At 31.6% G+C, this 22,489-nt stretch overlaps 2 protein-coding genes across 2 annotated transcripts; both read right to left on the reverse strand.

Annotated features, from left to right (window-relative positions):
* Window positions 1-10,120: 10,120 nt before the first annotated feature.
* Window positions 10,121-12,630, reverse strand: LOC125841028 (60S ribosomal protein L4-1-like). Its single transcript, XM_049520021.1, has 2 exons — window positions 11,474-12,630; window positions 10,121-10,387 (listed from the first exon to the last, which is right to left on the reverse strand). The coding sequence occupies exons 1-2, from the start codon at window positions 12,587-12,589 to the stop codon at window positions 10,274-10,276; spliced, it is 1,230 nt and encodes a 409-aa protein (XP_049375978.1). The 5' UTR covers window positions 12,590-12,630; the 3' UTR covers window positions 10,121-10,273.
* A 946-nt stretch (window positions 12,631-13,576) lies between these two features.
* On the reverse strand, window positions 13,577-18,363 carry LOC125806982 (protein REVEILLE 8-like). The gene is made up of 9 exons (XM_049486733.1): window positions 18,198-18,363; window positions 17,227-17,284; window positions 16,580-16,703; window positions 16,329-16,484; window positions 16,094-16,219; window positions 15,056-15,165; window positions 14,809-14,868; window positions 13,957-14,078; window positions 13,577-13,875 (listed from the first exon to the last, which is right to left on the reverse strand). The coding sequence occupies exons 1-8, from the start codon at window positions 18,350-18,352 to the stop codon at window positions 13,977-13,979; spliced, it is 891 nt and encodes a 296-aa protein (XP_049342690.1). The 5' UTR covers window positions 18,353-18,363; the 3' UTR covers window positions 13,577-13,875; window positions 13,957-13,976.
* Between the last annotated feature and the right edge of the window lie 4,126 nt (window positions 18,364-22,489).

The raw sequence follows: 22,489 nt of genomic DNA on the forward strand, positions 1-22,489 counted from the left end.
AGACGAATTAAGAATTTTAATTTTATGAGTTTGTGATTCGTATTACAACAATAGAACCTCCGTCGTTCTTCTCTATGGAATTGTACGTGGGCGTTATTGCTCATACAAGAGTTCAACTCTTTCTCTGATCTCCCGAGGAAAGTTAGGGGATTAATTAACACAGACAGATGGGAGCTCCCTTCCTTCAGAATGCAAAATGTTAAACCTTCTAATTTTACTTACGAACCCCCCTGAATCCTCTTTGTCAAGGAGTCAAGTTAGTAGAGTAATAGCTAACTTAGACTCCCCCCTTTTTTAGTGTTAACTTGTAGAGTTTATCTAACTCTAGTTCTACCTCAAGATCTTGTACTAAGTTTGGTATACCAAACTTTAAAATGTAACTCTTTCATATCAATGATCATTAAAATTCAGCTAACAAGCAATTGTAGCCTTCCTCTGTAGGGAATAAAAGTGTGGATTAATCGACATCCAATATAAGAAAAAGGGTAGTTATATAACTCTTATTTTGTGATTTAGAAGTTAAAAAAGTTATGGATAAATGCTCTTGTTATTTAACAAATGATGTATGTATACCCTTGTTGTCCACTAAATAATGCATATTTGTTATTTTTGTTAACAGTGTACAATTATGTATATGTACAAATAATAACAAGAAAAATATACAAATTACCAATTCCCATAAGAACTTTTATTACTTAAATATACAAACCGGATACGATTGGTCCTTAACCCTAAAATCGATCGAAAAAGTAATTGAATCATCGATGATAAGAGACCAATTAGGTGCACTCATCATCTGTGACGCATGAGTAATAAGCCCTAATGACAGAATTCTCTTTCGAAAGAATTTATGGACAAGAACAACAACAATAATGACAAGGGCAGAAACAACGGCGGTACAATCATGTAATATTTTTAAAGATAACTATATTAAAGTGTATTTATATATTTGTATTTGTGTTATGGTAAGAAGTGTTTTCCACACAAAACCTACTTATCAATGAGAAGGACATACGATATTATCCATTGAGGATTATCATTGAAATTCATAAATATTTGCTAAAAGCCAAAAAGTCCACGATTGCACACATATATAAAAGAAGGTAAATCAATATGTCAATTTATTGAAAAATAGAAGGCATTAACAACAAGACATTTCCTGATTTGGGAAGTTTCACTTAAGAATATAAAATTTCTTTTCCTAACTGATTTTAGTCGTATAGATTAAGAAATTATATAAGGAATTTATATAATATTTTTTATTGTACCAAAAAAGAATTAACCAAATTGAGAAGTAGCCCAATTATGTTATCAAATCACTCCTAATATGTAATCAACGATTGATATAAAAAAGAAGGAACTATGTTTCTCTTATTAGGATTATTATTGTTACTTATTATTATGCAATGTTAGTGAAAAACTTACAAGATAGCAAAAATACAAGATTACAACTGAAAATGAAATGAAGAAATAAAAATCTCTTCAGGCTGAGGCGCGGATATCTCGCTCTCTTTAAGGAGATTCAAGCCCACTGCAGCAAATATTTTTCACCGGTCCAGCAATAGTCCTCTTTGATTTGTCCCCTCCAGGATACAACAGTCTTCACAAAGTATAACTCAACAACTCTGGACAAGAGTTGAGTCCAAAGCTCCACAAAAAAAAACACCTCCCTTCAACTAATAAGAACTCCCTTTTTGACCAACTCTTTCACTCTATATTTTTTCTTGTGTGTTGTGTGTACCAAACCAAATGAAGAATACCACTATTTATACTAGAAGAAGTCTTCCTAGGAATAAATAGGAAGATAATGAAGTGGTAAATAGTGAAGATAACTGGTCTTAGAGTTACATGTGTTACATAGGTTACAAAGAACAATGGAGGAATAAAGAATGAGATAATGAGAGAGGTAACTAATGTCATCAATGGCTGATGAACATGCTGCCAAGGTTCCAACGTTCACTGGAACGTTTCTGCCAACATTATATGACCACAAAGTCAATGGCCAAATGCAGGAGTAATTAGGCAACATTAAGACACCAAAATAATGAGCAACTTTAATATAAAAAATAATATTAAAATGCTCAATAACCAACATGCAAGAAAGCCTATTAATTACATCACTCATGCATTACAAGATTTATGAGCTATATGGGAGCGAATTCACCGAATTAATCGAGTTTCAATACAGATATTAAATATTGATGAAAAACTAAAAAAAAGATTTGTGACAATATTAATTAGTATTTCTGAGTTTTAAAAAAGTTCCCAAACAAATATAGATGCTTGATATGTACATATTTGTGCATATACTTTTATCACTTAACTCTGATATGTTGAATCGATGTAGTATAAACATCCTATATGTACAGATATATGTAAACGGTAGGTAACATAAATCTCACTAGATGATAGTAATATATTTACTACCACCTAGAATTATTTATCTCACTGTTAGATTAATTTAGGTCTAATTTTAATTACATAAAAATGTGGAGATATCAATGTCATTCTTAATTAGTTTCTTGATTAATAAGTGGTAGTTGCACTCCAATTTATAAAGTTATTCCTATGAACTGAATTCTGATCTAGCTACTTTATGTGCAAACAAATCAATCAACTTCCAACAGTTATGTGCATTGTTCATATATAGTAATGTTGTTGTAGATGATTGGTGGGGGAGGGGGGGGGGGGGGGCGGCGGGGACGGGGTTAAATATATTGTTGAAGTGACTAGTGATACTGAAAAAATAAATAGGAAGAAATGACCAAAGTACTGATTTTACGACGACAATAACAATAACATATTCAATGTAATTTAACATGTAGAATCTGGAAATTTTTTATCACGGTAGAGGCTCAACCAACAAAAGGTGAGTGAGGCTCCATTAACTTTTTGACACATGTATAAGTGTGCCATATATCTAACAAAAGGTGGGTGAGGCTCAATGAACTTTTTGACACATGGATAAGTGGCCATATATCTACTTTAAAGCTATAATGCTACCACTAACAGAGAGAGAAAATATATTTACATAATAAATTGAGTTGAACATACATAAAAAATGCAAGAGAAATTAAAATGTGGGTTTACTTCTTTATTTTAATATTTTGAGATTATATTGAATATGTTACGTAGTTATATGTTGGTTTGACAAATTTATTTTGATATGATATTTTTCTACGTAATATAATTTGTATTTTTGTTTCCATCACAATTACTTTTCTACTTTTAATTTTTTTTGATAAAATAGTACTTAAAATTTTGTGGAATACGTTTAATTTATTTTATTTTTTAAAAATATTTTTTTTATCTTTTAAATAATGATTTATTTAAGTTAAAGATGACTAGATTTAGAGAGAAAATCAAGATTTGAAAAATTAATCTTTATTTCTTTTCAACATTGGTGTAACTTTTTTTGTAACATCAACAAAAATGTTTTTTAAAAAATAAAAAATTACAGATTCAGTTTGAACGTCAAAATATGTGTTTTTGATTTACCATCCTTTGATTTTATAAAAATATTAGGAAAGAAAATTCAAAATTTAATTTTTCAACAAGTATAAAATGTGGATCCACAATCATTTTTCATTTTATTATTATATATTTAGTGAAATGTATTATTTCTGATGGGATTGAGATTAATTATAAAATTTATTTTACTTTTTGTTATTTTTGTTCTAGGTTTATAAAATTTCTTCAAACTAACATAAACTACAATAATAATAGGGAAAAGTGTCAAATATTCCCCTAAACTATTCGAAAAGGACTAAATATACCCCCGTTTAAAGTTTGGCTCACTCGTGCCCTCGCTGTCCAACTTTTCATCTAAATATACCCTTATGGGCGTTAAATGTCAAATGGAATTGACACGTCATTTTTACATTACCATGTGACATTTATATTAAAGGGAAAAGGGTTAAATATACCCCTAAACTATTTGAAAAGGTCTAGATATACCCCCTTTTAAATAAACTACCCGACCCATTTTCAACAAAAAAAATTCGATAAATCCAAAAAATGAGTAATTGATTAATAAAAAATAGAAAAAATAAGAAAAAAAATATAAAATTAACGCCAAAAATTCACAAATAAATATAGTAACCTTAATTTCAACAATTTTTTAAATTTTTTTTTTTTTTTTTTATAAATCCCGAAAATGAGTAATTGATTAATAAAAAATATGAAAAATATAACCTAAAAATTCAGCATAAAGTCATTTTCATATTTTTTTTATTAATCAATTACTCATTTTCGTGATTTATCAAAAAAATAAATAAAAAAAAATTGTTGAATTTAAGGTTACTATATTTATTTGCGAATTTTTGGAGTTGATTTTATATTGTTTTTTTCATATTTTTCCTATTTTTTATTAGGCAATTACTCATTTTCGGGATTTACCCAAAAAAATTTGTTGAAAATGGGTCGGATAGTTTATTTAAAAGGGGGTTATATCTAGACCTTTTCGAATAGTTTAGGGGTATATTTGACCATTTTCCCTTTAATATAAATGTCACGTGGTAATGTAAAAATGACGTGGCAATTCCATTTGACATTTAACTCCCATAAGGGCATATCTAGACGAAAAGTTGGACGGCGAGGGCATGAGTGAGCCAAACTTTAAACGAGGGTATATCTAGACCTTTTCGAAAAGTTTAGGGGCATATTTGACCCTTCTCTCATAATAATAATATATCCAATGCAATCTCAAAATTAACATAATATTAACAACTAAAAAAGAAAAGCAGCAAATGCGTATTATTTCTCTTGCATTTTTTTATATTTGTTCAACTCAATTTATTGTGTAAATATATTTTCTCTCTCTCTTGTTAGTGGTAGCATTTTTGCTTTAAAGTAGATAAATGACTCACTTATCCACATGTCAAAAAATTAATAGAGTCTCACACACCTTTTGTTGGTTGAACCTCTACCATAATAAAAAATTTCGTAGAATCTGAAGGGATAAATTGTATACTGACTTTTGTTCTTATCTCCGAGGGGCAAGTAATGAACTATAGGGACATATGGTTATGCCAATACTTGTTTTATCATATTCTAAGCCTACGATTTATCGCAAACAACATTTTTATTCCATAAAAATAGAGATATTAAGGCCAAGGGTTTACCTAATGAGATTATATTAGATACATAATTGTCGTTGTTGTATATAACTATGAAAAAGAAATACGATATCAAAAGAGGTTTTATTTTCTGCAAAAACAGAAGGTTTTTCCTCAGATTATGATTTTTTTTATATAACAAATTGTAAAAAAAAAATATTATTTTTTCGATGCGGTTTATCAAGAAAATCTAAAATCTTCTTTTACAACTTTTATTTAATACTAGTATAAATACAAAATTAAAGAGAGTGGGCACACTCGCGTATATGTTGCGCGTCGTTTACATCACCTGCCTTGGTTTCACATGGGCCTGAGGTGCCTTTTGTGTAACACATTTAACTAATCGACGGTTACACTCTTTTGTTTCCCTCCCTTCACCTATTTATTTTGGTTTCTCGGTTTCAATATTTATATTTAGGTTTGATCAAATTTGAATTTATGTGAAAACGCTTACATTGGAGGATAATAAAGATGATTCTATATCTAGAAAAAAGATCATCACAAAACTTTTTTATCAAGAATAAAAAAATACTAATCACCTTATCATAATTTTTGTTGATTTCTTTCCATCTTTTGAAAACACTAAATATACATTATTTTTGTTAATTTTCTAAGTTCTACATGATCTCAATTATTCTATGAAAATTCTGAAATTACGAAACACATACTAGTTGCAAAAATTCATGATTTTCTAAAAATAAGAATAGAAAGGACAAAAATATATATTAATAAAACCCCAAAAGGAGGGAGGAAAAAGAAAGGAAAATAAATATAATAATATTGCAGTAAAAAGTCAAAGGAAAATGATAAAAGAAAAATAATTGGCCTAGGAATGTCCTAATCTACTGTGCAAAAAACATGTTTTAACAGTTATTAGTGTCACTTCAAATTATATTTTATAGTATGTGCTCCGATCCGTCTAATCCAATATAAATAAATTGTTAGAATATAATATATCAAAAAGATATTCAAAAATATTAGTCAAAGAATAATTTATTGATATTACTCTTTTGATTCTTTCAAAACTTTTTCTTGAAAAAGAGTGATCATAGTTAAAAATATTTGAAATTCCATTACAAAGAAGGGTTATTCTAAAAAAAAGTATTCCCTCTGTTCCAATTTATGTGACACATTTTGTTTTTTGAGAGTCAAACAATTTAAGTTTGACCGAGAATTTGCTCATGGAATTTTCAATTTTTTTAAAATGAAATTTATATATTTATAAACTACATAAAAAGTACTATAAAACACAATAATTGATAATTCAAAATATTTAAAAGATATATGAAAAATTTACGGTCAAAGATAGACTTGTTTGAATCTCGAAATTCGAAATGTGTCACATAAATTAAGACAGAGGAAGTAATACATTTTTGAACTTTGAAGAATTCACTTGTTTTGGATCATAAAAAGGTGTCAATAATTCATTTATATTGGACTAGATGGATTACCTTTTTTATTAGACATCAATAATTTTAAGCAACTATCAAAGAAAGAACAAATTCTTTTTGCTAAGATATTTAAATTGAGTAATATATAACTATAAAAATCAATTTTTTAATCAATATACTACATATAAGTTTCTGAATACATCGTTCAATTGACCACAATTCAATATAAGTAGTTGGTTACATTCAGAGCTGAGTCACGTGATTGAATCCTCTTAATGAAAATTTTCACTTTGATACTCACCAAATTTATGTTACAAGGCTACCATGCCAAGAATCGAATAATGAAACTAACTAGTACTATAATATATAGTAATTAATTGTGCAATTAGCTGTGAACAATTTATGTTTCACATGTATTAGGTGAAACATCACTTTCATCTTTAAGGAAGAACAATAATGTTTATGACTTGGAATTAACCATAATCATGATAACCATAAAGATCATGTATATTTTTGGGACTTTTTTTTTACTTTAATTAAGTAATAATTGTCAATGTAATATGCTGCGTGGATATAAATCCAAAAGGGAAAATATATTATCGTACTCTAACACTTAGGTTTTTTCTTAAAAACAGCTAATCAATAAGATAAGCAAAAGGTTAGCCTACTCAACCTAATAAAGTTTGTTTTAGATCCTCCAAATTAGGTTAGGCATAAATATATGATCTTATCAAGTTAAAGATCTTAAAAGCATGAGATCTTTCAGCAAATTAATTTCATTGATATCAGAGGCGGAAATAAAATTTTAAGTTTATAAATTCTTGATATTTGGTGGATATGGGTGTCTGATATTCATCTTAAAGCCCGACTAAATTCAGATGTATCAGAGAGTCACACATGATTAGGGTAACGAACTCCCTAACAAAGAAGACTTTAACTCGAGACCTCTAGATTTCCTTCACCAAGTTATCGCAAGCAATCACCTCTTATCCCTTGGTGTCATAGGGTGGATTCCTTTCTTGCCTTATCCAAAAACTTTCTTTATTCTCATTGGAGAAAGACTTTCTCGTGGCAAGGTTTTACACATAGGGCCAACTGCTTAATTTCCTTATCTCGCTTACCCTTAGTTTGTCTAGCACCTTTCAATTTGGGGGTATGGAAAGTATTTGTCACTTCATCACAACCCTGCACCTTCTCAATATTTTTTTAAATTTTAACAAAAAAAATTAATTTTATTAATTTGTGAGAAATGATGTATGTCCATGATAGGTTTACTTTGCTGAAATTTACTATTGCTGATTCGAATGTTGATAATTGTGTTTCTGTCTTTTGACATGAAAAGAGACAACTCAATGTAAAAGTGAAAGTTTAGATTCACTTATAATATGCAGTCTGCTTCCACTAATTAAATGATAAGGGTAAACTTATTTTATTTTTAAAAAAAAAACTAATATGCTAGACACACAAAATATGAAAATAAGACCTTGATGTAATTGCCAAATGTTTCTTTTTAGGCCATTATTTAAATTTAGTCTCTGCTATTAAAAGTTATGTAACTATTATTCATTAAAAATAATTCTTCTAGTAATGTTTGATTCGTTTATATATTATTGAAATCTTACAATTAAATGTTAGATCGTCGTTTATCATTTATAATAAGTTATAAAAGATAAATAGTCTCTTACTGTTCTAGCAAGAACTTCTCTTGAATCAACACAATTTTAAACCGTGATCTAACGTTTTCTCTTGAGATTTATAAATCAAATAAAGGTTATTTACTAAATAATTGTCCCAAAAAAAGGAAAACCGGGAAAAATTTCAGTTTCTTGATTTCTTGTTGAGCAACTTTCACATATAGCAAACACAAAATTCATATTTGTATGCTATAGCAAACTTTACATAATTGCGTTCTATAGCAAACATAAATATGTATATTTCGCTATACATATACAAAAGAAAGCAGTTGTATAATCTGCTTTGGTATACATATACAAAAAGATCAATTGTATAAAGTGAGAGAGGCGAGTGAGCGAGCGAGATCTGGGAGAGTGACGAGTGAGATCTGGGAGAGTGGCGAGTGAGATCTGGGAGAGGGGAGAGAGGAGAACGAAAATATATGTATATATACAATTTTCACGCATTTTATACATTTGCGTTTTTGTATAAAGTGAGAGAGCGAGATCTGGGGGAGTGGCGAGCGAGATCTAGGAGAGGGGAGAGAGGGGAACGAAACTATATGTATATATACAATTTTCTCTCACTTTATACAAACACAAACACAAACGCATTTTATACAATTTGCAGTTTTTGTATAAAGTGAGAGAGGCGAGTGAGAGAGCGAGATTTGGGAGAGTGGCGAGCGAGATCTGAGAGAGGGGAACGAAAATATATGTATATATACAATTTTCTCTCGCTTTATACAAACACAAACGCATTTTATACACTTGCGTTTGTATAAAAAACAAGAGAGGCGAGGGAGAGAACGAGAGTGGCGAGCGAGATTCACCAGGAAAGAGGTTAAATAACAATAGTTTGCTATGGGGTACAATTAAATCAAACTATATTTATAACATTTAATTTGAATTAATAGTTTGTTATTATATACAATTTTCCCTTCTTTGGGACAATCTTGTTTGTATCAATCTAAGCCCAATCCTAACCCCCTATTTGGCTGGGCCACAACAGTTTAACATGGGGTACTGGGCCGACTCGGTTCTAGACGGATAATTTCATAGGCAAATTACAGAAATCACATACTTTTAAGGTAAAATTACAATTTATCCCTTAAAAGTTTATAATTATAGAAATCCCTCAAACGGATACAATAATATAACCGCTGATACATTCATCTGATGCACGAGATACATTAATCGTTAAGTAAGATACATTACATTTTATACATGATACACTAATTTGATGCGCGATATACAATAATATAAGTGCTGATACATTAATCTGATGCGCGAAAATGAAGGATTTTGGAAATTTGTAAAACTTATAGGGAATAATGGTAATAAGTAAACTAAAATGTGAGATTTCTGTAATTTTTCCTAATTTCAAGCACATCGTTGGAGATTAGTGATCTTGAACTTTTGACATTACTTATGCGAAAGGAGGTCACTTGTCGCATGGACAAAACTTCAAAGTCAGCAAGTTTTGCTTATGGACACTGAAAGTTTCTCATAGAAGAAAAGAGGGTCACAAGTTCAAAACCACCCAATTGGTCAGTGATGCAATGTTGGAGATAATACATAAATAATAAGCTATCGTCAACAACATATATCCTTAACACCATATTCCTTATGAAAAATACTTGCAACTAAAATAAAATTTGACAGTAAAATATGAGCAGATAGTTTCCAATATTCATATTTTAGTCATAATTACATGGCATTCACTTTTGATGTAGTTCGTGTTCCAAAGTTTTAACAATTTTTACCAAGATACAATCCTTATGAAACCATTCAATTTTTCATAGTACTTGCGATAAACTTTTTGATAGCATAAAAACCAACAAACACTAAATAACAAACATTATTGTCATCTTCAAATGAACTACATCATGAGAAGCCAAACAAACTGATCAAACATGCAGTTGCATGTATAAATTATCATAAATAACAAACTATTCTATTAAATATTTGATACCATTCCTCAGCAAAATTCTCCAACAAAAACATCAAAATATGGGCACTAAAAAACTTTCAAGTGTAACCTTACAAATGTAAAAAGACCAGAAACTTGTTGACAACAAGAAAAATCCCTTCACTGAGAAACTCCAAGCCACTTTGTGAAGTTTTCGAACTCAGTGTAGTCGGAATCTGAGATCATTGTCTTGAACCAACCTCTGCCTGCTGACCTGATAGCTGATGCTTCCTCCTGTAATATAAAAAAGTAGAGTAAATAATACAGTGACAATTACACTAAACTACACACAACTAAGTGCGTAAAGCACAAAACAAATACAAGATTATGATCAAAACCAGGATCTTTCTTGCCATACTTGAAGACACTCTTATCTGTGGTGAAAGCACTAAACTACCATTTTAGTCTTTTAAGTTTCTTGAATCTTGACAATGCAAAAAAGAGAAAAAAGGTTCTCTTTATTTGCACACTGAACAATCTCACTCAAACAGAATCACACTGAACCCATAGTCATTTCACAAGTCACTCTTTTCACGAAATGATTTGCTTCGCTAGTGGTTATCAAACATATAATTGACATTCAGTATATACAATCTAAGGGATGGAAAGGGAGTGGAAGATAATAGCATTGGCATCATATAACACTCAACTTAAGCAAGCAGAGAACACTTGTACTTGTGATATAGCAGACGCAAACACATATGACAATGAGCACACAGATAGTAAGCAACAGATATATATGTAGGCAAATAAATGAAACGGCCATATCATTTTAGTTTCAAATTCTTCAAAAAATAAGTTGTTAGCTCCTTTTTTTTTGCACACTGAACCATCCAACTCAAACAGAATCACACTGGATCCCTTGTCACTTCACAACTCACTCTTTCTTCAGAAGCTATTTACTTCACTAGAGCTTATCAAACATAAAATTAAGTTTATAATGTGATACACAATCTCAGGAAGGGAAAGGAATATAATGGCATCACATAACACTCATCTTAAGCAAACAGAGCATATAGAAACAGTTAAACCATTATAGCAGATGCAAAAGCATCATTATTTCTAGTGAACATTAGTTGTATGTCTAGGCAAATAAATGAATCGCAATTATGAGACATTGCATACACGTTTTTATATTTCTAAAGTATATGACTTACAACTAAGTTACTTCAATATTTAGCTTATGATTAGCTTAAGGCAGCCAAATAGATTAAAATTCATTTTTTTCCATTAAAGTACTTAATTTTATGAAGTTATCAATAAAATGCTTATAAGGTAAATCAAAGACTATAGACTATAGTATAAATTTGAAGGATATACCTTAGTGATTTGATGCCTCTTCTTGTCAAGTTTCTCCTTCTTAGCCTTGACTCTTTGTGCCTCAGCCAAAAGAGACATCCTCCTCGCTGTTTTCGCATATGGGTTAAGCTTCAACAGCACATTCAGGTTCTTCAAAGGATTCTTCTTCAATGTTGCCCTCTTCGCGTCCTTCTTGATTGGCCGCACAACAGATTGAACCTCATCAGAGTTGATGATCCTAGCAAGATCAGCATTGGCCATCTTGGGCCTAGGCAATAGATATCCCCTCTTCTTCTGAGATGGCTTATCAAATGTACCGTAAATCTCATCCAATTTCTCATATGCAGACTTAGTCCAGACAATAAACCTTCCCAAATGACCTCCAGGAGCAAGCTTCAAGAGATTCAATCGATCCACATGACAGATTTCAACTCCAGGGAGATTACGGAACGCTTTCACAAGCTTAGCCCCTTCAGTTCCATAAACAATGAGTGGTCCTTTGCGAGAAATGTACCTACGGTTACGCATTTTACCTTTTCCGGGGCGAATAGCATGACTATCCTTAGCTTTCTCAGCATCAGCATAAGCACCAATTTGCTTCAGAGCCTTGATAGCACTAGAAGTCTTCTCAATACTCTCAACTGAATCAGAAACAACGAGAGGAAGTTCGGGAACTGATTCAATACGATGTCCACGAGCTAGGACCAGTGAAGGAACTGCAGATGCAGCAATGGCAGAAACAACGGCATGACGCTTCTGGTTAACCGGGATCTTACGGTGCCAACGGCGCCAGATTTTAGTCGGAGCAAACATCCTACCACCACGACACATGTTACCATAAGCAGCTTGCCCAGCACGATGAGTACCACCACCAGGAACACGAGGGATACGAGAAACGGCACGACCAGTACCCCATGACTCAGCCGAGGTCTGGTGACCGGCCTTTTTCGACACTGCGTAAGGTTGTCGGGCGTTTTTCGAAATGTTGGCGTGGACGTAAGTGACAACGTCGGGACGGATCGGAGCCTTCATCACGGCGGGAAGAGGAACGGAGTTTGCGGCGGAGCCACCGTCAGTAGCCATGTCATTTTCGAACGATTGGACAGTGGTTGTTGGGATGGCGGCAGCGGTGGCCATTGCTGACGGCGAGAAGGTATTAGGGTTTTTGTAAAAGAGGAGCAGAGTGCAGCTCCTTTGCTCATGCAGAATTTATATGTAGAATTGTAAATGGGCCTGGTCCTGGGCCTGGGCCTGCAAGCCTTCAAAGTACTGAAAGAGTACTATAACTAATTGGACCTTTACTGGGCTTTAAGCCCATTATTTCTTCTTTACCTTTTTATTGAAGTAATTTACTACTTTTTTTTTTACAAATATTTATCGAAAATTTTAAATATGAAAATTGAGTTTACATTAAGTGTTTGTTGAAAAAACTTAGAAACATTGACAAAGTTGAAGATTGGTAATTCAAGCTTTAGAGAATATATTTGAAATCTCAAATAAAAATGTGAGAATTTTGCCTTATCAAGACACGTTTGAATTTTAAAAAATGTGGAACTAGTTTTTGCACAATGCAATTTAACCTATAATAACAGTTCAGGTGCGGCACAGATAAACCTTCAATCTTGCAACCTCATCAATACCATCATTACTGATCATAATATTCGAAACATTTATTATGATCTAGCTCACTTTCTTATCATGAATATTTACCTAAACTTATATTTTACACGTAAAACTTAATGTCAAATAAATATTGTGTGGTTTAAGGAAGATTCAATTGAATGGTATAACATGAATATAGGACTAATTGATGAAGTTTTGGCCCAAGATTGAGGTGTGCTTAGGCCTTCATATGTATCATATTTTCCTTGAATCCCTAAGTAGCATTTTGACAAAATTTGAGTTGAAATTGAAGAAAATTAATTGAGTTGAAGTTGACAAACTTTATAATATACAATTAATTTTTCGACGAAAGTGATCCGCAACTATCAGTGCTCAGCACACAACACAAACAAAAAGAGAAATAATAGCTAAACTTGAGTCTCATAATGCAACAATTTGGCCATTTTATCATATGCACAGCCTCATTGTGTCCTGCATCCATACTTAAAGAAGGCAATGAGGTACAAAGAACTTTTTCCTTGTTATATTATTCCTATTAAAGCTACAAGTTTTACACAAACTCCAAATATTACACTACACAAAATTGAGGTGATATACATTTCAAGGAAGAAAAGAAAAAGAACCTAGAGCTAAGCTCAACTTCGAAATGAAACATCTTCCATGACCAGTTACCACTGAGCATAAAGCGGAAAACCAGAGGAAGATGCTCTTATCCGTAGACACGACTCTGAGACTCTTTCCAGAGATGAAGAATTATCAGCTCTTAGATGCACGATTGGAGAGTCTTACAGACAAATACGCTGAAAAGGAGGATTAATCTCTTAGTATGACGAAGGAATAATAAGAAAATTTTGAAAAATGAGCTAGGAAAAGATACTGACTGTAGTAACTAGAGTTTCTATCATATGGTTTGACATGATAGATCATTGCGGTTATTGACAGCACCACCTGTAGGAAGACCGACAACTTTTGAACTGAGATCATATGTTGACAATACATTTTTCTGCACAAAAAATGGCAAACACAGTCAGTTATGAAAGACTTAAGGCAGAGAATATAAATAACGAAGCTTAGTATGCCCTAAACCTATCCTCGAAAGCATTGTGATTTCCTCGTGAGTGAGTTGAAAAATAATATTATCGAGGAATATCTCCAATATGAGATTTTCTGGTAGCATGGGTATAATATGCAATACGGTACAGTATTCTTGCCAAATAGCACACATTCTTTCATTAATACATAGGGTGAGCAGTGGGCGAGGGGAAGGCGTAGGTTATGCAACGTGTCATCAAGTAAGCTGGCCCTCGACCCCCAAATCATAGCATTTGATTGTTTTGACACATGATCAAACTAGATTATAGATCAAGAATTCGTACTCGATATTTGAGTTTCATTTATGAACAGCTCACCATCCATTTGAACAGGTATAATAGCTGTTGAACAACAAACGAATGATCCAAATCAACCTTTTCAATGGTAAGAAAATAGTTTTAAGCCTCTCAAATCTTAACGGGAGGCAGGAAAATATTTCATGGTTGAAAATTAATGGTCAATGGTGTGAAGATTCCAGATTGCTGTAGGATCAATGGATAAATATGGCTTATATAATTCTCCTATATATCCCTTCCACGGAATGTGCTTAATATCTGAAGATGAATAAAGATTCTCATCTTCATGTAAAAGCTACATAGATAAAACATTCATTAAGTGTATAGTGAAAGGAGCACACTCACAATGGGCTCAAAGTCCGGGTTGGATAAGTTCATTGTAAGATTTCGCATCAACATCAAAACCTGCAACCAGAGGAAACACACGAACATGATTAGCGAATCCACATATTTAAATTTCTTTAAGGCAATATAGAAGACGTTAACTAAGGACGGTGAGAGGGGAAAGGAGACAGAGATAGTAATAGAACAGTACTACAACAATATATGAAGTAAATGTATAATGTTTAATTTACATAGATCGAAAACTCACAGTTTCGAAATTAATAGGGTCCATCTCCTTCAGCTTCTGTACATGACCTCTAGTGTCTGGATCAAAGACACTCCCAATAAAGCTATAGACTTCTGCAAAGTCCGGTATGCCTGTAGCGGGAGTACAGGAACACACTTTCATTTAATACAGACAAAACACTTTAAAATCAAAAGAAGTACGACAACTATCAACTTAGACAAGTTATAAATTTTACGGATATATTTAATTTAGAAATTCCACACCATATTTTTCAATATCAAGAGAATACTGACAAAAGAAACATTTTACCCCAGTTGAGTTTACCCCAAGCTTTGGGTGAAATTTCACCATGTGTTTGGTCATAGTATTTGAGAAATATATTTCACTTTTTTAGAAAAATATAATTCATACCCATAAGTTTTAAAAACTATCAAAACTAACCATAAATTTGTATTACAAGTCAATTGGATCTTCATTGTAACAAATAACAAGTAGTGTCCATGACACTAGAGCAATGTGATAGTTTGGAGTGAGTGCAACAAACATCATTCCATACATCGTGAAGTAGACAAAGCACGTGACTTTGTTACCCTGAGCCGATTGTTTATCATTTTCATTAACAACCATATCATCACTTTCATATTTCATCACTACTTTGATGTTCACATAAAAAATTATGTAATACAACGCAACAACTAATATAGAGGATGTTTTTGTAAAAAATAAAAGTTTAATGTAAAATTTCAATTTTCAAAAAATCCCAAATAATGAGATTTGGCCCAAATACTAGAAAAAACTAGTATTTGAGAATTTGAGATATTTGCCAAAAATACTTGCCAAATTGTATGGAAAATCTATGACCAAATGGGCCCGAAATGATATGCGGTACCAAATAAAGAGGTAGGACAAGTGGACAACTAAGAATGAAAAACCTATATAACATATATGCCGAGAAAACTTATGACATAATAGGCGAAATGTATGGAGACCATATATAATGTTTACCTCAAGCAACGCGTTGCAAGGCTAAGTTAAAAAAACTATGCTAGAGATCCTTACCATGAGGAACAGAACCTAGTTTACTCTGGTCTGGTAGTTCAGAACTCGGCGCCGTTCTGTTGGAACTTCTTATGCCACTCATACTGCTGTTACTAATCAATGTAGCTCCCTTTGATCCAATATCAGCTGAATCAGTAACGTGTACATTGAAATAAGTGTAGAAAAATCCCTTAACAATAAAGAAAATTTACAATGTATGCAGATAAAGTGTCATGTTACAATCACTTACGTGTACCCTGAATTCTTTGAAGATGGTATTCATCTTGTGATGGCATTACTCCGCCTGAAGGAGAATTTATAAGTACAGACGCGTCATCCCATAATGGATATCCAGGTGGAAGGGAATTCATTGAAGAAGGGTAACCCATGGATGCTTGCAACGGTACTAACACTACACGAAAGTATTTCCAGGAAAAAAGTGAGAAGCTATATAAGATTGGATATACCAAATAAGACATAAAACAAACTTTGAAAAGACCAACCAACCATTTTTTGGTGCCTTTTGGGGATAAGGATGAGCTGCTTTACGCTTGGGCCGAGGTGGTGGCACATGTGCTATTGAACCATTCTTCTGGACCTTCAAGAAGTATTTTTGTGCATGACTGCGAATCTGTAACCGAGAAAATTAGGGCAAATGTTTTGTATAAAAAGATTTTCCATGTATACATACGTAGCATACTCTAATACATCGTTATGTTATGCCAAGTGCTCTGAACCTAAACAGAATGAAAGGAATTGATGAAAAGTTTCTCCAAATCGAACAATGAAAAAGGCCTAATAAAATACTAAAATCGCGCACATTAAAACATGTATAAGTCAGCTCTAGATTATATACCAGGTACGTTTGAATGCATGTCACACACCAACAATTAACTCCAAAGAGCTTAAATTTGTAAGCAAAGCTTTACAAATGTACCTGGCAACATACAATACACATTAAGTAAACGACTAACGATAACGAAATGATATCCAAAGAGAATTTGTACTTGTCCGCGCACACATGATTACGAATGAGTCAATCACATATAATTATAGTAATAACTAAGTGGTGATCAACAACATATAACAAATACATATACACATAACAAAAGTAACAAGTATTTCAGAAAGATGAAACACAATTGAACTCACACCTGAATTACTGTCTTTGAGCCCACGAAATCCTCAATTTTCTTCCAATCACGGTCAAACCTGAATAATCCGAATTAAGAAGAAACAACAAAGCTTCAGAAAAATGCAAATTTTTTTTCTGAACTGCGATTATAAACGATGCAGTCAGCCTTAAAACAGATGAAACATACAAACAATTTGTAACACAAAGGAGCTAAATCCAAATTAGCTCGGAGTCTATGCTAGAAAATGCATCAATTGAGCACAAACCTATAAATTACTATTAGATACACATCTTACATTAAGTAAAGTATTACCTCTATCCCAATTTATGTTGCATATTTCAGATTTCGAGATTCAAACCGTTTAAGTTTGATTGTTAATTTGAACATGGAATTTTTCAAGTTTGCATAAACAAAATTTATATATTTGAGACAATTCAAATATTTAAAAGATGCATAAATTTTTTTTTACGAAACTTACTGAAATCTCGAAATTCAGAAAGTGTCAACTAAATTGATCTAGTAGTTCCACTATATATATAACTATAATCCAAAACCAACAACAAACTCAATTGTATTTATAAATCCACATTTCTTCACAATTAAAAGAACAAATTTTGAGAGTAAATTTATTTTCAAATATACATTTGACCATGAAATTTGATCAAATTTAAAAAATATGTTATCCAAATATTTTCAAGTTTCCAAAAACCAGCTTAGATCAACTTTTAAAACTTCAAAAAAGAAAAATCAAAATAAACTACATATCCAAATACAACTTCAAAAAACTCAATTATAAAGTTTCAACTTCAAAATCTTCGAGAGCAAAGAGAAGTCAAAAAAGAAAAGGTAGAAGAATTTTTGGACTTCTACTCACAAATCTTTTCCAAACAAACTACATGTCCAAATACAACTTCAAAAAACTCAATTTTTAAATTTCAACTTCAAAATCTACGAGAAGTCAAAAAAAAAGAAAAAGGAAGGGACATAACAGTTGAAGAGCTTCGAGGAACTTGTCGTGTTCTTCTTCAGTCCAACTTTCTCTAGATTTGGTTATGGTGTATGGTTTCCGAATCTTCTTGCTAGAAGCGTCGGTGGGAGTAGAATTATTAGCCATAGATGCACAATTTTCGGAGCTTGAATTCATGTTTTCAAAACCATTCATACTTTTTTGTGGATGAAAAAATATACAAACACAGGTTGGGTGGGTAATTTTGGGCGGGGTGTTGGGCATTACTGTCTGGGCAAATCAATACAGGCCAGACAATTAATCGCCAGATCTAGCACTAGTGGTCTACGCCGATTTAATCGGCTGTTGGTGGGGTTTGACTTTTTTTTTCTTTTTTTCTTTTTCTTACAAATAACTTTTGGATGAAACAAAACTAAACGTACAATATATAAATATGTTATTTAATTTGATTATAATTATTAAACATGTCATTTCATTTAGTTATAATCAATATATATATCATTAGTTTTGGATATACACTAATAGATACTTAAATTTATATAATATTGAATAAGTAGAAGCACACGTACTACGTGGCATATTACACATTAAATGTCACATAGGATGCATATTGGTCACACCATACGTGGTTGTTTGGTTGGGAATAGGTTTTCCCATAATTAATTACCCTAGAATTAGTTATTCTAGGATAACTTATCTCACCATGTATATGGTAACTTATCACATCACTCTGATATAAATGATTGGATAAGTTATCTCAAACATGATTCAAGTTTGAATGAACGAATTGCAACTATCTATCGATCAACTTGGTTCGATTTTGAAAATGTATGCTATAAATAAAAAATATTTTTAATATACTAAACAAAAAAAATAACTAAATGAATTTTTTGTTTTTTTTTCATGTCATTTTTAAGACGAAACAATCTATGTTTACAAGTAAGGGGGCGATTAATTGAAAATATGCCGAGGAATCGGGAGCGTTTAAAGTAAGAAAGGGACCCACTTTGTGCCAAATACGTATGTGTTATTAATGATGTCCACTAGTTTTTTAAGGTGGGGTTTTTATGGGGTGTTGTCATTTCCTACTTGAAGATAAAGATTGTGTTTTTTTCACATTGATCCCTATGATGTGTCATCTTCAATGGGGCCCACACTAGTATATGTGTGTGGTGAACAATATGTCCATTTTGAAGGTGACACTTGTCATAAGATTATCCATTCAATTTCAACATTTGGCCAACAATATTTGGTTGCTGGCCCCTTCTTGAGTGCCAACCACAACCAAATTTAAGCACTTCATGTTTTTGTTTTTTTTTTGTTTCCTTTTTCTTTTGCAATATATGTATGGTGTTCCAACATGTCCTAGGATGAGGATGATAACAATACTATTCCTTCAGTTTCATTTTATATGAGTTTGTTTGACTTGATATAAATTTTAAGAAAGAAAACAATTTTTTTAAAAAATTTGTAGTTTAAAATAAGTGATAGATATTTGTATGTGTACAAATTATTTCATTAAGGGTAAAATGAACATTTTAAAGTTAAATTGTTCCTTAATATATAAACGTGTCATTCTTTTTGGGATCGACTAAAAAGAAAAGTAAGTCATATAATTTCACGGGATCTTATCACCCCCTGAATCGAAACGTTGAGAGAAGTTTATATCTAGAATTTGGAGTGATTTGAAGAAGAGTTGAAGTGATTTTGCATCAAAATTTTATAGCAATCGTTCTAAAGAAGATGAAGAACTAGGTTGCATTTTTAGATTTGCAGGGAAATTATCAATTGTTAAATATGTTGAAGAATATTATTTGAAGCTAAAATTAGGTTAATCCACTGAATTGATTGTCTAAAACTTGAAGAAAGATATGTAGAGCCACATTGATGGAACTTGAGAGAAATCAAATCACAAAAATTGACAATGATTACAAGAATTTATGTGGATCTATTGGAAATTGAATATAGGATTAGAAATTTTCCTTGTATTGAAAGTTTATAGAAGAAAATCAATTGGTTGTCACTGTATTAAGCTTATTCAATTTTAAATTTGTTAGATTTGAAAGATTTTGAGTCCATAATTCTTGATTGTAGAGAGCTGGGGTGAAACTGTTATCTACGATTTGTGGCTTGTAAATTGACATAGTAATGGCAGTGATTTCAAGATGATGAGTGACGATGAAATTTGGTGGCTGCCATTGATGATCTACTTCTAATATGTATGAAGAAGAAAACAAATTAGAACTAGAAACAAATACAAGAAAAAGGGGGGAAACATAAAAATACGTACATTTATGGAAAAAAATTAAAAGTAAAGTTTTAATATTTATTTTTGAGCTTCACTCTCTCAAAGAGAGTGTAATACACTCACTTTGCCACGTAAGCATTTAGGGAGATAATAATTTCAGTTTTAAAGAGTTTAGGAGGATGATAGGAACCCCGTAAAATTTAAGTGCGTAGTTGAAAAGTCGAATATAGGTTAAGGAGGGATTTGAGCATTTTGTCTAAAAAAAATATTTAGAATAATGTTTGTGTTTAAATATACTTAAACACAACTTTAAAAGTGAATTGGAAAATAGTCTATAAGTTATTTTTCAGACTTGAAATTAAAGTTGAATTTGAATATTTTATGATCAAGCACTAATTTTTAAATAAAGTGAAAAAATATTTTGAAAAAATGTAAACAATTTTTATGGCCAAAGGTTCTTAAATATATCCTTTTATAAGACAAAATAATTGGTGGTTAATGTTAAATAGCTCAATTCTACTTTAACCAGTACTATTTTTTTTTAATGTGATCATATCAACACTATCCCACTCATGAATTTTATCACAACTCTAAAGTTAAGCATACCATTATAAAAAAATAAAAATCTACTCATCCATTGGACAATTATTCCAATTAACAAAGCACATATTCTTAAGGTGACTCAAATCAAATGCCTTGAACATCCATGTATCTCCAAAAAGAATATTCCACTCACTAAAAGATTTATCTAACGCATTTCTATTTTCTTGCCAAAATGTTGGTCATTCTAAATCAAATAGTGATGACTCATTAGGCACAATGTGAGTTTACATGTCAGAAAATGACACTGATTTCCAGCACCTGATGTGGGAGTTCATAACACTCTCCCGCACACCCAGACCTCATTAACTGGAGCGTTGACACTATAATATGGGGGCCCAACTTCGGTGAACAAAAAATTGAGATGAGTTTGACTCGAACACCATATCAGGATGGATCTTTGACCTAATTCAACTCTAAAAGCTAGCTTATGAGAGGAGAATTGTTCAAATTTCATATAAAGAGTCCAAATTTCCATCTCTTTTTCGATATGCAAATTCTTAACCGTTAGTATTTTTTCTTAATCTAAAGAATATGATGCCTTATAGTTCAATTCGAATGGAACGCCAATTCATACCTCCGCCTGAATCACTCTTGCCATCAACTCGAGTAAGAGTTTAGATGAGAAAAGTAAAATATATTAATTAATCACAATCCTACTTTTAGGATTATATTGCATATATTATTAATTATTATTGTAAACTAAACTTAATTAAAACACTCAAGCACTAGATTATTCCCTTGAGCACAATTTCAGCACTACTATACTGTACATCTCCCTTATGTGATGAAAAACTTTATTTTGAGCATCTCACGACTAATATCATATTTCTGGAGGATATTTTGTAAATAAATATTTTCTTAAAAAAATTATGCAACATAATATTATTTTCAATATATCAAATTAAACACAATATGAGAAATATCACAATTCACAGTAACTAATGTACAAACATAACTAATATAAGATTTTTGCACTATTCTCAAACACCCTACTAAGACAGTAGTATGAATTCTTTTTGTTTTTAAGCAAAGACTGTAGTTTATTAAAGTTTGTTTTTTGGTGGAGGCCTAATATACATTCATGAATCATGACTACCTTTCTAAAAGGTAATTGTAATATTAGGTGCTTTTAGGTATAGATTTTTTTTGTATTAGTAATGATAATAGTCACAGTTATATAAGTACTAGACACAGGTGCCCGTGCTAGCATGGGCTCAGTATTTTAGTATTTTTATTTTAATTTATGTGATATATGTAGAATTTAGAAAGTTGATTAAATTTCAATATGATTTTTAGATATTTAAGTTGTTAATTACTTTTTGTTGCGTAAATTTATTGTGAAGAGATCCATTAAGATGTCCATATTCAATGCATTTTTCGTCATCAATCGTTAATTTTTTACTCAAAGTAATTACAAGATATAAACAAATATCCCGACATTCAAAATAATAAAGCAATAACAA

Source organism: Solanum verrucosum, unplaced genomic scaffold, assembly GCF_900185275.1.
Source record: "Solanum verrucosum unplaced genomic scaffold, falcon-dt-bn FXZP01000196.1, whole genome shotgun sequence".
In the NCBI taxonomy this organism is placed as follows: domain Eukaryota; kingdom Viridiplantae; phylum Streptophyta; class Magnoliopsida; order Solanales; family Solanaceae; genus Solanum; species Solanum verrucosum.

Bases quoted from the DNA above. Each gene is read 5' to 3' on its own strand.
- LOC125841028 (XM_049520021.1), bottom strand. From the start codon at position 12,589: ATGGCCACCGCTGCCGCCATCCCAACAACCACTGTCCAATCGTTCGAA. The intron at 10,388-11,473 runs GTATATCCTTCA...TTTATATTACAG, and splicing joins AGAGGCATCAAATCACTAAG to GAGGAAGCATCAGCTATCAG.
- LOC125806982 (XM_049486733.1), bottom strand. From the start codon at position 18,352: ATGAATTCAAGCTCCGAAAATTGTGCATCTATGGCTAATAATTCTACT. The intron at 16,704-17,226 runs GTGTGAGTTCAA...TCTCGGTTACAG, and splicing joins GCTCAAAGACAGTAATTCAG to ATTCGCAGTCATGCACAAAA. The intron at 14,869-15,055 runs GTGAGTTTTCGA...CTCTGGTTGCAG, and splicing joins ACCCTATTAATTTCGAAACT to GTTTTGATGTTGATGCGAAA.